At 38.2% G+C, this 16,526-nt stretch overlaps 4 protein-coding genes across 5 annotated transcripts in view; 2 read left to right on the top strand and 2 right to left on the bottom strand.

The window, feature by feature from the left end:
- The first annotated feature begins 224 nt into the window (after nt 1-224).
- LOC135437285 (uncharacterized) lies at nt 225-783 on the top strand. The gene is made up of 2 exons (XM_064695200.1): nt 225-461; nt 529-783. Exons 1-2 carry the CDS (start codon nt 306-308, stop codon nt 604-606), a joined length of 234 nt encoding a protein of 77 aa, XP_064551270.1. The 5' UTR covers nt 225-305; the 3' UTR covers nt 607-783.
- On the bottom strand, nt 626-2,057 carry LOC135437284 (uncharacterized). The gene is made up of 2 exons (XM_064695199.1): nt 1,222-2,057; nt 626-1,163 (listed from the first exon to the last, which is right to left on the bottom strand). The coding sequence occupies exons 1-2, from the start codon at nt 1,966-1,968 to the stop codon at nt 834-836; spliced, it is 1,077 nt and encodes a 358-aa protein (XP_064551269.1). The 5' UTR covers nt 1,969-2,057; the 3' UTR covers nt 626-833.
- An 83-nt stretch (nt 2,058-2,140) lies between these two features.
- Nucleotides 2,141-6,990, top strand: DPCoAC (dephosphocoenzyme A carrier). The gene is made up of 6 exons (XM_064695198.1): nt 2,141-2,388; nt 4,518-4,734; nt 5,598-5,901; nt 5,971-6,236; nt 6,302-6,488; nt 6,550-6,990. The coding sequence occupies exons 2-6, from the start codon at nt 4,524-4,526 to the stop codon at nt 6,701-6,703; spliced, it is 1,122 nt and encodes a 373-aa protein (XP_064551268.1). The 5' UTR covers nt 2,141-2,388; nt 4,518-4,523; the 3' UTR covers nt 6,704-6,990.
- Nucleotides 6,991-9,035: 2,045 nt separating this feature from the next.
- LOC135437222 (serine/arginine repetitive matrix protein 1) overlaps nt 9,036-16,526 on the bottom strand; it is a 30,668-nt gene continuing 23,177 nt past the window's right edge. Inside the window, exons 18-19 of one of the 2 annotated variants that reach the window (XR_010437652.1) lie at nt 9,427-9,836; nt 9,036-9,342 (exon numbers count right to left, since the gene is read on the bottom strand). Coding sequence is in view for 1 of the 2 variants with exons in the window: in XM_064695111.1 (XP_064551181.1) it covers nt 9,823-9,836 (14 nt within the window). In the remaining variant the exon portion in view is untranslated. Of the gene's footprint in view, nt 9,837-16,526 lie in introns of both variants that reach the window. The other variant, XM_064695111.1, reaches the window with a different exon arrangement.

Below are 16,526 nucleotides of genomic sequence, written 5' to 3' on the forward strand. Positions count from 1 at the left end.
AAGTATGAAAGTATTTTGCTTATGCCTACTCTTGCTTATAAGCCACAAAATGCAACCTTCGCCAAGTCAATTCAATATTGGGAGTTTTAATTTTAATTGCCGACTTGTTGACATGACGTATGCTAAAAACATCAATTTCTGGCGCCAAACGAGCAGCGTTGCCATCTTCTAGGTAAAATGTGGGTATTTTTTAGCACATAAGCAAATTAATCGAAAACATGCACATTATCGATGTTATCGCTATAAACAAACATGTTAAATAACAAAAACAATAATTGTGATCCTGTCATAAATTGTTAATAAAGATGCCGGCACCACAAAAACAATCGTTTTTCTCGCGCAACATAGTCGCCGTAGTGATGATACCCACCCTGATTGCCGTACACCTTGGATGGAAGATATTGCAAGAGAACCGCAAACTGGTTACCGTTGAGGAACAAATTGATTTGCCTCCAATTACGGTGCGTGCCGAAAAACTGATTGATTAAAGTGAAGTTATATATATTTAAATATAATACAACTTTGCAGTTTGCCAAATACGCGTTGAGGAGACTAACTGGCGATGATCCGGAGAAGGGCAACTCGAGCGACAGCCCGACCAAGTGATCATGTCCAAAATGCTGTGTTGTTAAACTAATTAAAAACTATTTATTGCATTCAAGTGATGCATTAATTAGAGCTACAAAAACTTTAAACTGTAATATACACACTAACACATAAACGGACGACGTAAATACATACATATTTGCTTATGTAAAATAAACTCTGCCCGCATGAAACGAACGCTTGAGTTTCCGTTTACATACACATCTACACCTAATTTAAAATATAAATTATTGCGTCAACGAGGAATTGACTGTGAGATTGTCGAGTTGCGCATTGAAGAGGACATCGCTGATGAGCTTCTCAGCAATTATGCGTTGCGTGTGATTAATAGAACGCAATTTGCTGGCCACATTCACGCCAATGGCATCGTACTCATCCTCGTGACGATGCGACGTGGCGGGCGCGGTTGTGGTATACGCGGTGGTCGCAGCATTGCCAAACAGCGGCTGGTAATGGTCGCGGCCAATCTGAATGGTTGGCACTGACTGTCCATGTCCATTGGCCTGATGGTGAAGATGCTGCAGTTGCTGCTGGTGGTGCTCGAGCGAGTTGACAGCCTGCAAGGCAGAACTTTTACTATACCATCTGTGCTAGTGGCCATGTGCCAATACTCACCTGTTGTATCTCACGTTGCGAATTCGAGTCCAGCGATGTTATCTCTAGCACCTTGACCGCATGACCGCCAGCCGCAGCAGCGGCCAGGGAACTTTGTGCGGCTGTGGCTTGTGCGACTAGACGCTGATGCGCCTCCGCTACTTCACTGTGTGTCTGATGTGACTCATCCTTAACCAATGTCACACAATCCGCCGGCGTCACTGATATGGTGCTTAGCGTGGCGCCCTGACTACTGACCACCACATTGTTGGTGGCGGCCACCTCCTCGACTTCTTCGTTTGTGTTGGGCACAATTGTTTCAATGTGCTGTGACTGTGGCGTATGATGCGATTCCTCCTCAAAATCCATGGAATCCTCGTCATCGAAATTGATGTGCAGCTCACGCTTGGGCTTGCCAACCAATTCGTTCGAGTGCCGTTTGGGCTTGTGATCGGCTATAAAGAGCAGCTTGTCGTAGTACCAGAGACGCGTCTCGTAATCGCTTTTGCTGCTGGATTTGCGAAACTCGCGCCGAAATGCCGAGCGCAGTGAGTTGATTTTCCTAACGACCATGGCGCGATCTGGATTTGGCTCAACTTCTTTTAGTTTTTCAACCAGTTTGTCGTACGCTTTATTTCTGGCGGCGTGATTGCTGTAGTCATGATGCTTTGGCTGCCACAAACACTCCTCCTCCTGGTACTGTTCGATGAATTCGGTTAGCCAGTGTCGAGAATAGGATCGCAAGTCATTTAAATTCGATACATTCATTGTTTTTATATATTTTTATGCTTTGATACTTTGCTGTTTTGCTCCAAGTGCGTCTCGCGTGAAGTTAGCTGCAGCAGTGCTGTGCTACCAGAGGCCAAATGCAACACTATTTCAGCGATGTGGCAACGCTCGTTACTACGCTAGCGTTGCAGCCCTGGTGCTCATACAGTTCTCGATGTTTTTGTCAAATGGTCAGAATAGACGGAAAGACAAAGCCGCGCTGCAAATGATTATTATGTATTAAATAATAACAATTACGTGTTGTGAATTAAAGCAAAATAAATGAGCGTGGCGCCCAGAATTGCCAGCCACAGCTAGTGAGTGCATGTGCGTGCGCTGCAAAACGACTGCGTTGTTGCTGTTGTTGCTGCGTGCCAGAAGCAAATACGCATATAATCTGTGTTAACAACAAAAACAAAGGTGTGTTATCGTTGTTGTCTTGGCAGCATAATTTAATGCTGTCTAAATTTGGCAAATTATATAATAGGCTTGCGCGAGTGTGTGCTTGTGGGCAACAGAAAACGTGATAAATAGGCGAACAAAATCAAAACAGAACGCATGAATTGTAACCCAATTGGATGTGGTAATGTGTTAATGTGGGTTGCGGGGGTTGGCACACTTGGCGCACAAGTGAGCTGAAAGTGAAGCACAGTTAAGCAACAGCTGTTTTCTGTGCTCTGTTGTCTGACCAGCTAGTCCCAATCAGAATTTCATTACATTGAATTGCCAAATAACGTAAAAAGCGAGTAATAAATTGAAACGCAGTAATGTAAAAAGGCGAAGTGTTTCTATGATTCGACTTTATTGCATACATATATATATCACGCATACGCATTTGCATACGTTTGCCAGCAAACTGAGCCGGGTGCAAAGTCCATTCCAATCAGAATCAAAGCTGTTATTGCCACATGTTTCCTATTAGGCAAACCTAATATGAGTGAATCTATTTATAAACGCACTCAATCGCACACATGCACGTGTATATGCATGCACACACTTATGCACGGATAAGCAACAGCCTTGACATTGCGTCGAACAACAAATAACGTTTAACGAACTTGTTTACATTCGTTCTGCCGGTTGCAATGCAAATCCCCCCACCTCCCTTTCCCACCACCTAACCAGCCACCCAGCAGCATCCAGTAGACAGTGGGACGTAATTGATTTGCAGGTGTACAGGACAATTTTGGTGTGTGCTCGTATATTAGAGATTTCTAGAACTCAAATTGTTCAAAAATAAGAATTTTTTTAAAATGATTGTTTTTGAGAAATTGTTTTCTATTTATACAAAGTTCTAAGTATAGAATTTTCAAAATTTCCTGAAAATACATTTATTTCAATTATTAAAATTAAAGTATAGTAGTAATTTCTAACATCAATCAAATGCTTTTTCGACCTTGCTTTAAAACAGAAATTAAAGTGTGTAAATACTTAATACATGCATTATATTTATTCAATATTAATGTTTGAAATATTTGAATTAACTCTGGATATTTCTTCTATGCGAGTGACTACTGTCTCGAAATAGATATAAAAAAAAAAAAAAAAATATTATTTGTTGCACATAACAGAAGAAAAGCTCGTCAAGCTCCATTTACTCGGCTTTTAGTACGTGAAAATCATATCAATCAATCAATCAATCAAATCATCATCAAACTAAAAGGAAAACTTGAATGTGTAATTATAATTCCATGTAAATTTTGATACACCTTTAAACATCTGTTGACTTGGATTCCCTCTAAAAACCGCAATGGTTCACTTTCTTAGGAGTATGTAATATGATATTCCAAGTTTATTAACTCTTACATGCTTATCACTAGGTCTGGTCGCAGTTATCCGCGTCTTATCTTATCACGAGAGATAGTCTTTTATGCCTAATGCTAAAACCTGTTCAAGGTAAAACTATTCACTTGTTGGGTACTTAATTGAAAATCGCAAATGCGGAAGTCAAACGAGGCTCTTTGCGTGCTAAATGTGCGGATTTGAATGTGTATCTATTTATGTGCACACGTACGTACGTATGTATCTATATATGTATATGGAGGTGTCTGTGCTATTGCAGCACACGCTTGTTAAAATTAATTTTTGGTGATAATTTGTTGCTATTGCTTCGCTGTTTACATTCAGTGTCAACAACAGCTTTTCTATTTTTCCTTTTCTATATATGTACATATTAAATAAATACATTTAAGTCTGGCGTGTGTGCCGCCTTTTGTGTGTCTGACAATTTTGTTGTAAATAAAATAAATAAAAACGAGCTAAAGCCAAAACTTAACCCGCTGCTAATGAGCCCCAATCTAATCACAAAACTCTTTATCTAAGCCTCTTTAAACGGTAGAAGTCCAAAGCAAAGTACAATTCCACTTTCGTCAAGTCATCTGGCTTTTTTCTTTTTAAAACCAAAAATAGCTTCAATGCAACTCCAAAATTGGCAATTTATATCTTGATGAGCTATTGTTGGTCTTTATTAGCCGATAATATCAGTTCTTAAGCATTTAACCAGGAATTATAATTATAATCCAAATTAATTGTCCCCTTAACCCTGACAGTCTGCCATGAGCCGCCTTTTGGAGAAGCCCAACATTGCCATGTCCATTACATCAACAGGTAGTCAATTATCCAGCACTGTTGCCGCCGGCACGGCCAACAATGCGGCCGCAGCGGACGACACAGCTGCTCCAGCGGAGGACGAGGATGGCCACAAGAGCGCAACTGGAACGCAAATGACGGCGGCGTCCACCAATCAGAGCGCAAAGGCCGCAGATGGTAAGAGAAATGTCGACAGTGCCCCACCACGACCAGTAGATACTCTATACTGCCGCTTAATTTTCTAATCCCTTTGGTTTCACCTGTTGGAATGTTCAGTCTTAAATAAGTTCAGATTTAGTGTCCGACAAAATAATTTCCATACTGTCCGAGATGTGCTTGATCGATAATTTAAAAGTCGATAAGCAACTATCGATAAATTTAAAGCAAACATGGCAAAGGGCAAGTCTCTTGCTTTAATACTCTACGATACATGCTCAAGAACTCGCTAGGATAAATATCGATACTTATCGACCTATAGAAATAGATAAAAGTAGACAAAAAATCGATTATTATTAATTGCAATAGAACTCACATTTCAAGTATCTCTCTCTCTCTCTCTCTCTCTGAATTGCATGCAGTCCTTCAGCTGGGCAGATGGACAGAAGGATCTGACTAGCTCATCTCGATAGTTGATGCTAATCAAGAATTTATATACTTTATGGGATGGCAGTTGCTTGCCATCTGCCCCTGCCTGTTACATACAATTGCACAATTTCATTGTACTCTTTTTCATTTTGTACAGGGTATAAACAGTTATAACTCCTAAACTTTTAAACAAGATTAACATTTATCTTAGACAGCCCGACATAGCTCTAGTCGATTTATAAATTTCTCAATTTAAGAAAAATTTCAAGTTTAACGAGTCGCTAAAATGAATTAAATTGAAAGTGTATTTGAGTAGAAAATCAAGACAATTCTAATTGATTCACAAACAAGTAAATCGACATACGTTTGCTTGGGCTTGTTCGACTAGCATATACCCTGCACAAACAAATATTGCATAAAAGTCATGTATTATCCATTTCTACTTACCTTTCCAGTGCACAACAATCTGGACGAGGTGATCATCAGTCTGATATCGGGCGCTGCGGCCGGTGCTTTAGCCAAAACAACAATTGCCCCGCTGGATCGCACGAAAATCAATTTCCAAATACGCAAGGATGTGCCATTTTCATTTAAGGCATCGCTCAACTATCTGCAACAGACCTATGCCAAGGAGGGCGTCCTCGCCCTTTGGCGTGGCAACTCGGCGACGATGGCGCGCATCGTGCCCTACGCGGCCATTCAGTTCACATCCCACGAGCAGTGGCGGCGTATCCTGCACGTCGATCAGAATGGAACCAAGTAAGTTTGCATTTGATTAGCGGATCTTTTATTTATCTGACTTACGTGCATTTCCTTCGCTCCGAACAGCACCAAGGGACGTCGTTTCGTGGCCGGCTCACTGGCGGGCATAACATCGCAATCGTTGACGTATCCCTTGGATTTGGCGCGCGCTCGCATGGCGGTCACGGACAGATACACGGGGTATCGCACACTGCGTCAAGTGTTTACCAATATCTGGGTCGAGGAGGGACCACGAACGCTGTTCCGTGGCTACTGGGCCACAGTGTTGGGTGTTATACCCTATGCGGGCACCTCCTTCTTCACCTACGAAACGCTCAAGCGCGAGTATCATGGTAAATGCTGCTTCTAGATTATGTGCATCTGTTCTTTTGTAACGATTATCGTTTGAATCTACCAGAAATTATTGGCAATACAAAGCCGAATGCTCTCATTTCGCTGGCATTTGGCGCCGCGGCGGGTGCGGCCGGACAAACGGCCAGCTATCCGCTGGACATTGTTCGTCGGCGCATGCAGACGATGCGTGTAAGTGCAGATGCGCCTGAACGGTTTCCTACGATACTGGAGACGCTTGTTAAGATCTACCGGTATGTTAGCCACGCCTAGTCATAGCTCAAATCCTTAAATTCACATTTCCTCTTTCCACAGTGAGGAGGGTGTCAAAAACGGCTTCTATAAGGGCCTGAGTATGAACTGGATCAAGGGTCCCATTGCCGTAGGCATTAGCTTCTCCACGTATGATTTGATCAAGGCTTGGCTTATTGAGTTGTCCCACTTGAAGCGTGGTCGGGTCGAGAAGTAGCAACTGGCCTCCAAAACACACATACTCATTAGCACACACACACACACACACACCAACAGAATGAGAAACAGGAAAATGTACTGCTTTCGCACTTAAGTTAAATGTTTCGATAGCATGAAAGGATTTAGTGCAGCATTCTTATGCAGCATCAGCATTGTTATATATTTGATTGATATTTTTAGTTGTTAAATGTGGGAGAGTTATGAAGAATACACAAACGCTTACTTTTGTTTTTCAATGTAATCGATTATTTTCTTTAAGCTGAAAGTAAACAAACACAATAAAAATAGAAACAACAAAACTATCTGTATAAAGTTTCAAATTTAAGGCTCCTATTGCATTGATTTTGATGCTTTATTTGTACTTAAGCACATTACCTGGACAATAACTGTTTAATGTATAAAACTTTATAGCTCTTAAAATAATTGTGTAATTGTCTTTTGTAGCTCTTTTTACTTTACTCAAGTGTCGAATGTATTTAGAAATTGGCTTGGAGTAGCAAATGCTGTTAAAATATTGTATACAATTTCCGTAATTTACCAATGTTCAGTCATGAAACCAATACTTTAATATATTATATGTAAGTGTGTTTTTTATTAGCAAAAATAAATTTACAATGTTTTAAATACATGTGTCCAACATTTAAAAGGGGCGCCAAATTATTTGGTGAGCCTCTTAGGGTGGCAACGCCAACGATAGCTTCAGACCGATAACGTTCTTCTTCACCGTTTGGTCATATCTACCATCTCTAGTCGCGTTCAGTTGTGCAAAAATAGTGCGCAAAAACAAATTATTATTTATTTATATTATTTTGTATAAGCGCAAGTCATATTTCGTTAACTGTTCCTAAATAATTCGTGTGCTATATATGCTGGACTTGTTGTGAAACTTGAGTTTTTTTTTTCGTTTTACCAGAGCCTCGCAAAGGCTCCATACATATATGTACATACATATATAACAATTATAAAAACTATCAAGTGGACTTCTGCTTACAACCAGGTGAGTGTCGCTAAATAGAAAAAAAGGGCCAGTATAATTAAATAGTGTAAAATAAAAGAATATTGATTTATTGTAGTCATGGCCGCTCCCTTGTGGGCGGCTGGCGTACAACAGGTGAACAGAGTTGCCATACAGGCATTTAAGCCTTTTAGCAATTTCAATTTGCGAAAAATCAATTTATTAGCTTTTAATTGCATTTCCTTGAAAATGAATACACAGTGAACTACTAAAGAACATTCGATAGCCGTAAAACAATGGTGTTAGTCTAGCGGGCGCAAGTCACAACCAAATTGATAATGATAAAGAACTCGCCGAAGATCTGATAACGTTAATCGAAAACTTTTATGTATTTATGAATAGTGCACATGTATACTAGCAGACTTTTGGATCCTGATTCGAAAGATATGAAAGCCCTGTTATAGCAACACTCAGTAAAACAGGGCAACACATTATTACTTTCGTACTTGCGGTTGCAAACTTTGCATACTACAAAGATAAATATTAAAATAACTACATATACGCCATTATATAACTCAATAATACTACTTATAAATGCAAGCTCTCCTAATAATTCAAAAATATACAACTTAATTAATATCTAACTGTAAACAGAATTCGGGCCGTCTGGCCACACGGCTGTTCGTTGCGCTAACAGTGCCATTTTGAGTAAATCAGTTTGATATTGACGTTAACAGGTCCATTTTACATTTATGTTCGTACGTCCAATCGCGTTGGTGGTGTGCCCTCGCGGCTTTTGCAAAAGTAATACAAATTTAATATTTCTAACATATATTATTTGATAATAGTTATAATTCGTAGCCCGCTCAATACGTATAATTTTGAGAGCTCATGCACCCGACTTGAAACAGAACATAAGTTGAGTAGTGTTCCAGTGACAGTGTGCGTGTAGTGGTGTAAATGTGTGTGTGTACGATTTAAAAATAAAACGGCAAATACATATCAAAATATTAAAAGCAAGAAACAGAAGAAACGGTCTGCTCGTGTCTTTTAAGTGTGTGTGTGCTTTGCTGCTCTGCATTAGTGTTCCCGTATATATGTTGTGGGGCCGTCGCTACCAATACCAACATATACACACGCATACGATTCTCGTACGTGTTTACACATTCTGAGCTGTTTATGTATTAAAGGTAAATAGAATATAAAGAAAAGAGCAAAACACGGGCACGTTCTCTGTGCACAAAACCAACAAGCAAATGCTGTCGGCGGGGGCTGTGCGTGGGCGGGCCAAAAGCCGCTGCCGCCAACGCTGCTGCTGCACTTTTCCCCCTCGTAGCAAGAGAATTCGTTGGCCCAAATTCTAGGAAAATACATATTTTTATTTTACTATTTATTATAAGTTTTTTAATGGTTCAGTCTTTAAATTTGAATAAATTTTCAACTTAACATTACACTTATATGTATGTTTGTATAAGTGCATATGTATTTATGTATGTATTCACACACGTGTGTGCAGTGTGTGTGCCTGACCATGCAAAATCATGTGTTGCCACTTGGGCAGACATTATTGTACGTTCTGTTAATGTTGTTGCTTGTTGCGCTCCTGTTTCTTATTGTTTTTCTTGCTGGCTGCGCATGTCTCCGTCGCAGTTGCAGTTGCACTCGCTGTGGCCGGCCATCGTCTTTCGTTGTTAATTCCAGGAAAAATCATAAAAACAAAAGCAAAAGAATTTTCGAGTGCAATAGCAGCGAATATATTAGCTCACATCTCTTTCTCGCTCTCTCACAATCACATTTGCTACTCTTGCTTTCTGGCCGAGACAGCGACGTCGTCGTCGCGTCACACCGCGCGTTCTGCTCGCTCAACATTATCTTCTGGTTGTTCTGTTCTTCTGGTCTTGGTTCGTTCTTTCGTTCAATGTGTTGCGCACACGAAGACGAATGCTCTCACTGGCCGTGTGCTGCCATTTACCATTTTGGACAAATTACTTTTCTTGTCGTCGTCGTCTTCGTGTCAATGACGCCGCTGTCCGTTAACGTTTGCGACCAATTGCTTCTGCTGTGGTCGTAATCGCGTCTATGCCTTCTCACAGATAAGCTGCGATAAGGTTAGTCAGCCCTCTCACTTGCTTTCTCTCTCTTGCTGTGTAATTTTTACACCTTTATGGCAAGTAAACTGCAACGCAATATGTGTTAAAAGAGTGAGATGGGGCTTATCAAGAGGGAATACATGTGTATGTGTATGTGTATGTGTGCGTGAACTTTTAATCAATCACTGCTGCTGCTGCTGTGCTGCTCTGTAAAATCATGCAGAAAATGAAACACTTAAAGAAACAATTGCCAGATGTTTGAATGTGTGCGAGTGTGTGGGCCGCCGGACTGATAAAACACAAGAGCATACATTTTCAATATTATATGCATTTGTATGGGGATGTACATATACATATACAAGTATCGATGCTTCGCTTACGTGCGGTATTGTTTGCTAATATCATATATATTAGCCTGTACCCGGGCTAAAAATCTCAAGAGAAAAACAACAGCAACAACAACGATAATTGATTACCCAATAAAAAAAAATGCGGCTGGTGGTGGGGTAACTGGTGGGCGGGTTTGACATTTGATGCTGGGAGACTTCGTTGCAGCAAACATTGAAAGCAACACACACACAACAGTTCACTTACACAAGCACAAGCACTTATTAAACTTTTATGAGCGCAATAATAAATAGCACAAAAAAAAAACGGCACAGAATAAGCATATGTGTATGTGTACGAATTGCTTATAAAAAATTGAAAACGTAAGGAAAACTTTTCTTGGCCTTTACCGAAATATTTTATACCCTTTACTTAATGACATTTAACAAATAAAGTTTGATTACTGAAGTTTTAATATATGATATCGTGTTTGTAGATTCTCACAGAATTTTATAGATAAACTATATAAGTTGCAAATCATTAACGGAACTTTTAATAGGGCGCTGTTTAAAAGTTTTATACTATGTTATGTCAAACCTTAACATTAACAATCAAATATTTGTTGTACTTTTTTTTAGCAGTGCTACAAAAGGCATATTTGACTCATGTCGTGTTTTGCTGTTGCGTGATGCGAAATGCACAACAAATTTATAATACCATATCTTTGATTGGGTGTAGAAAAAATAACACAAAATGATTTGCAGGCAGACAGGAAAGCAAAATACAAATGTTGAAACAGCAAAAAAGCAAAGGGCAGTAACAACAGCAAAGAACAGAAACTTTGTACATACATATATACGTATATATGTACGACATTTCAATATATTATATATCAAGTATGAGTTTGCTTTGCTGACACGATAACATACATTTAACACTGCCTGTTATAACCTATATTTGAATATACATATACTTCATTTATATATGTAAGCACCTAAAGATCGTGCTTAGTAAGGGCTGACAATAAATGATACTTTTCGTTGAAATATAAATTTGAATAAATATTTGTATAGTGAAATCGTGACGTCAAATGTAACATGCTTTAATACTTCTCTTAGCTGTTTGCTCCTGTTTCTTTGTCTACAACAAATTCCTATCCATATATTTAGTTATTTATTTGCGCGTACCTTGTGCATATATATACATCTATATCTTGTTAAAAATTTGTTTATCTTTCGCCTTATGGCTGCGGCGTCGTCGCCATATCGTTGGCTCTATTTGTTTAGCAAGCGGTTCTGTTTGCTTAGCTAACCCTACAAAGAAAATCAAGATGTGTGCTTGCGTATTATTCTGGTATTGCAATTTGTTTATCTAACAAGATTTTGCGGTACTTTTTACAATCTCAGATATGAACCAACTAGGGCAAATATAAGGGATGGCAGTAAGATCAGAGCTTAATACTTTAAAGATAATCGCTCAAGTCTGAACAATAATTAACTATTTGCTCTCGGGAGATAGTGAAAATGATATTACAAGTAAAGTAAAACAATTATATGTACAGTGAAAGCTCTCTTGTGCGGACAAGTACAGTTTATTCTGTTTACCGGTCAAGTATATAATTGCATCAAATTATAATTGCATAATTCCAGATCTCGTTCCATTTATATCAATATGTAAGATGTTTTTGTTTTGGCGCACTTTTTCGTTGTAAGTTCAACGCCAGATGAATTTTTCCCATGCTTCATTTTTTTATTACGTAGCGCCTGCATTTGTGCGCGTTATCTGTGTGGCTAGCCCTGTTCTAAAACGTGTTCCTTATCAGCTGCAGTGCAGCTAGCTCTCATAGGTTTTCGCACAGCATTATTCATAATCTAAAAATGCAATTGAGGCATATTTCATATTTTGCGTTCTTCGAGTCACTTTTCGCTGTTTGATTCATGTTTGTTGCTTTTAGCAATTTGAGTTTTTGTTTGCCGCCTACAAATAGATACAGATACAGCTGCAGCTGCAGATACAGATACAGATACAGATACAGACACAGGCATAGGCACAGATACAGACACAGTTATAGATACAGATACCAGTACACATGGTTGAATGTGTGCATTAATAGTTGATGATGTGGTCAGCATTTTTAATTGAATGCTATTCAAATTGCTCGTTGGGTTTTCCACAGACGTCAATTGACTTACGAGCATGAAAATCAAAAGTCGCTAAACCAGTTTCGCAGTTTTCACTGTAACAAAAACAACTTTCTTTGCCCATGCTTTTCAAGGTTGAATTTTTGCGCCAGTTTTCTTGAGCTGCAAAAATTTTCAAGGTTGTTTAGCACGTGGCATTTGAAAAATAAAAAGAAGGAAAGAGAGTGAAATCTCTTTTATTTTGCGAAGAGCTTTAAGTGAAGTTAAGCTAGAGTCGGAAGTTGCCGGCGTTTATTTACGGCAAGTTAAAGAAATTGTTTTGTTAACATAAAGAGCTGCAATGTAGCTACTAAAGTGTTTTAGTCGACGCTGCCCGACTTGGAGATATCCTGCACTTAGCCGGAATTTCCATGGGACTTTAATTATATAATATATACACACTGATGATAATTCTTTCTTAAATATACTCTTGCTTATAGTCCGATTGTTTTGAAACTTTAGGTTCGTAAACATGTCTTTTAAACGTGGTATACCTAAAAGAAAATTGGGTGTCTCTTGCTTTTCTATCTACGAGATCTGCTAAAATCCAGATATTTATCGATTTTGAAGTTATCGAGCACTTAAAATAAATAGCGTATGCAATAGGACACTATATTCCGATCATGTCCATACAGTCGGCGTCTTTATATCTGGCTAGATGGTCGCGTCAGTTGTTGCTGATCAGGAAGCATTTGCCAGATACATACTTAACTATTAATTTTTAATGGGTATTACTTTTGCTTTAATAGTAACTTGTTCTTTTCGAGCACATGTGAGTCTTATCAATATTCAAATATGTGTTACTAGCGGGTATAACCCGGCCTTGCCCGTGGCACGTATGTTATAAAATCAAAAAAGCTTTGAAAATGATTTTGAAACTGATCGGACGGGAATCAAACAACTTTTATGCAAATCGGAAAACTCTTAAAATTCACCAAAAAAATCTTAAAAATGGATTTTCCACCGAAGGAGTTTAGATTTTGCGAGAAATGTGAAACACGTCTCTAATGATTTTTCTTATAGATCTTTGGAAATAAATTTGAACACAAAACGTCATCCACCAAATCTTCGACCCCCATTTGCACCAAGGAGGGATGGATTTTTCAAAAAGTATGAAAAAACCCTCAAATGAATTTGAATATAGATCTTTGAAAATTAGTTTGGGGCCGATCGGATGGTAAACAAAAAACTTTCATACAACCGTTTTCCGCCAATTTACCACTGTTGCGGGTGGAATTTTCCAAATCGTCGAAATACGTATTCATTAAGTTCTTATTGCGAGCTTTGAAAATAAGTTTGAAGCAAATCGGACACAACTTAAAACTTCGCACAAAAAATCTTTAAGTCGCATTCCCCCCGAAGAAGTTTGAATTCTGCGAAAAGTGTGAAACACGTATCAAATGATTTTTCTTATAGATCTCTGGAAATTAATTTGAGCGCGAAACGTCACCCACCAAATCTTTGACCTCCATTTCCACCAAGGAGGAACGTATTTTTCGAAACACCTCTCAAATGAATTTGAACAAAGATCTTTGAAAATAAGTTTGAGGCCGATCCGATGGTAAACAAAAAAGTTACATACAAACGTTTTTCGCGATTTTGCCACACTTGCGGGTGGAATTTCCTGAAACCCCGTCTTAACGTTCACCTACATCACATAAGGTAACTACAGTGAAAATTTCAGCTTCCTAGCTCTTACGGTTTGGGCTGTGCGTTGATCACCAATCAGTCAGTCAGTCGTCAGTCAGTCAGTCAGTCAGTCAGTCAGTCAGTCAGTCAGTCAGTCAGTCAGGACAAACAGTTTTATATATAGAGATTAACATGTGTAGGAATGTTTGTTTTTAGGAAGATCCCAATTTTAAGTAAGTACTCTAATGAGATGTCAGCACCTTGTGCAAATAAGTTGATAAATTTAATGGTTAAGCGAACTCGGTTTATTTCCTTATCAATTTCATGGAAATGAGCAATAAAAGTCCGTATTATAAAGTTTGGGTTATCTAGTCGTCGGTGCATAGTGCATAAATATTATATATTCCAAAATATATTTAACTTGACTATGATTACGAACTAAATATGACTTCTTCCCGGAAAATGCGGGATCAAGTTTACCAAATTTCGTTTTTCTTTAGCTTGCATTAAAATTATGTTACAAAATTAATAGACACGCTTTTCCAGCGAAAAGTTAGCGAAATATTTGTAGAAAAACTTTTGGCACGGCCAAGGCCGCGAAATAATATAAATATACATAATAAATTTTATTGACCTAGCAAGTTAATAAATATTTTTGATTACATAGCTGAAGTAATACCGATTTGAATGTTAATGCTGATATTTACCCATTGCGTCGGCTAAAAGAATTTTATAATTTACGTAAATGAGAGGAACTGTTAATTCCTTGGAACTGATTTTAAATACGTACGTCAAATGCTAATCTTTTGGGCACATTGAAGATTCAAGTTTCTCGGTTGTTGAGAAATTTTATCAAATTTATGTATTCGTTGCCTTGCATGAAAAACAGAGCGTAGACACGTTTTTAACCCATTCAAGACAACATTTTGTTTCGTTAAAGACTTTATTCAGTTGCCTGGGCAATGGTTACGTACGCGTAACTTATACTTTATGAACGTTTCGCTTTATAAATATATTCCCCTCTTATTTGTTTAATGCTACTGCGCTGTGTTGCACTTGGACCCCCCGATGGGGCTTTGCCTCGTCGCGGTCCGCCTCTTGCCCCACACACGCGTATAAAAAAATATATGTTCTATTGACATATGATATGCCGCTATCGACCATTTTGCAGTCGCCGTTTCCCTAATACGACCGGTTATAGAGACTGTATTTTATTTTATTTTTATAAAATACCCTTTCCCAGCTTTGTTATGAACTGTTTATAAAATTGTACAATTTTTTTTTTATCAGAATATAACTAGATCAATCGCATTAAAGTAATGGGTGACGTTAAATCTATTGGGATTTGAGTCAACAAACACTTTCGCTCATTTTCACAATACATTTTTAACACATAACCTTTTCACATTTTGAGCAGCTGCACAATAACATTTGCTGTTGCTTACATATGTTATATTAACAGCTCAACTGTTTACTGTTAAGTTACATACTCCCACAGTTCGATCAATTATGTTTCGTTTATGTTCGTTTACCTCTCCAATCGAGAGTATATTGTATTCGTTGGATCTCTGAGATTATAGTTTGTTTTCCATTTTATTGGCTTCGTTTTATCGGCAATGTGTTGTGTCTCATGCTTCCCCTCTCTATTTTTGGCAACTTTGTTTCTGCGTTTCGCTCAGCTTTTTTTAAATTTATATTTTTATTGCAGGTAAACAACAAAAAGCGGCACAATTTTTTATTTTGTGGGTTTTTAAGTCGCACGCTTGGCTCGTTCTTTGCATACACATTTATAGGTCGAATGCTAAAAGCGGTTTTATCAAAGAACATGGCAAAAGTATAGGTACATATACAATAATAAATACACATGTATTATATTAGTATGCACATTTAATTATAATTTGCAGCAGCCTTTTGCTTGTGTTAATTATACGCTTTAAACATTGGCCTACTACCTTGGTTGTGCTTTTTGTGTGTGTGGCTTTTGTTTTCATCCATTTAATTTTACCAAAATATGAATTTGCATAATTTTCATGTTCGACGTTTTCATGGAAACAGCAGCAATCAAAATATTTGAACAAGTTTTCCCAAAACTAGTTCACAATTGTGTACTTATCTAAATGATTTCTGACAATTCGATTGATAAGCTCCAGCCCGTCCGCAGAGCCAGCTGTTAAGCAGCTTATCGTATCGACTAAATCTTTCAGGGCAATTGATTCATAGGTCCTACGACGTTTATTTTTACCTTTTTTGCTTGGCCTCTTATCACGAGTGGGCGAACGCGCGTATTGTCTAGGGTATTTTCCGACTAATTTGCAATTCGTAGTAAATATACTTTATTTTGTTGTTGCTTTATTTAAAAATTTAACCATATCAAAACTCTTGAGTTGCATTTTGCCAAATATTACGTACACTTATCGACTGTGTATTTGTATAAAAGCAGGGCTCTTGTTTCGAAAGCAGTTTAGTCGCGTTGCTTTTCTGGTTTAAATTGTTTGCACATTTCCAATTGTTTGAAACAAATTGATTCGTAGGTATACACAGCCGTTGTCATTCTATACTCACGCATAAATTATAGATATATACATTTAATTCTTAATAATTGTCTGGCGACAGCGCTGCATTGATATTTATAAACACACG

The sequence above is a fragment of the Drosophila montana genome, unplaced genomic scaffold (genome assembly GCF_035044405.1).
Source record: "Drosophila montana isolate Dmon_TW-CO22-7 unplaced genomic scaffold, ASM3504440v1 contig_3733_1, whole genome shotgun sequence".
Lineage (NCBI taxonomy): Eukaryota > Metazoa > Arthropoda > Insecta > Diptera > Drosophilidae > Drosophila > Drosophila montana.

Coding starts and splice junctions, on each gene's coding strand:
- LOC135437285 (XM_064695200.1), top strand. CDS start 306: ATGCCGGCACCACAAAAACAATCGTTTTTCTCGCGCAACATAGTCGCC. Junction 462..528: donor TTGATTTGCCTCCAATTACG/GTGCGTGCCGAA, acceptor ACAACTTTGCAG/TTTGCCAAATACGCGTTGAG.
- LOC135437284 (XM_064695199.1), bottom strand. CDS start 1,968: ATGAATGTATCGAATTTAAATGACTTGCGATCCTATTCTCGACACTGG. Junction 1,164..1,221: donor CGCAACGTGAGATACAACAG/GTGAGTATTGGC, acceptor TCTGCCTTGCAG/GCTGTCAACTCGCTCGAGCA.
- DPCoAC (XM_064695198.1), top strand. CDS start 4,524: ATGAGCCGCCTTTTGGAGAAGCCCAACATTGCCATGTCCATTACATCA. Junction 6,237..6,301: donor GCTCAAGCGCGAGTATCATG/GTAAATGCTGCT, acceptor TGAATCTACCAG/AAATTATTGGCAATACAAAG. Junction 6,489..6,549: donor ACGCTTGTTAAGATCTACCG/GTATGTTAGCCA, acceptor CTCTTTCCACAG/TGAGGAGGGTGTCAAAAACG.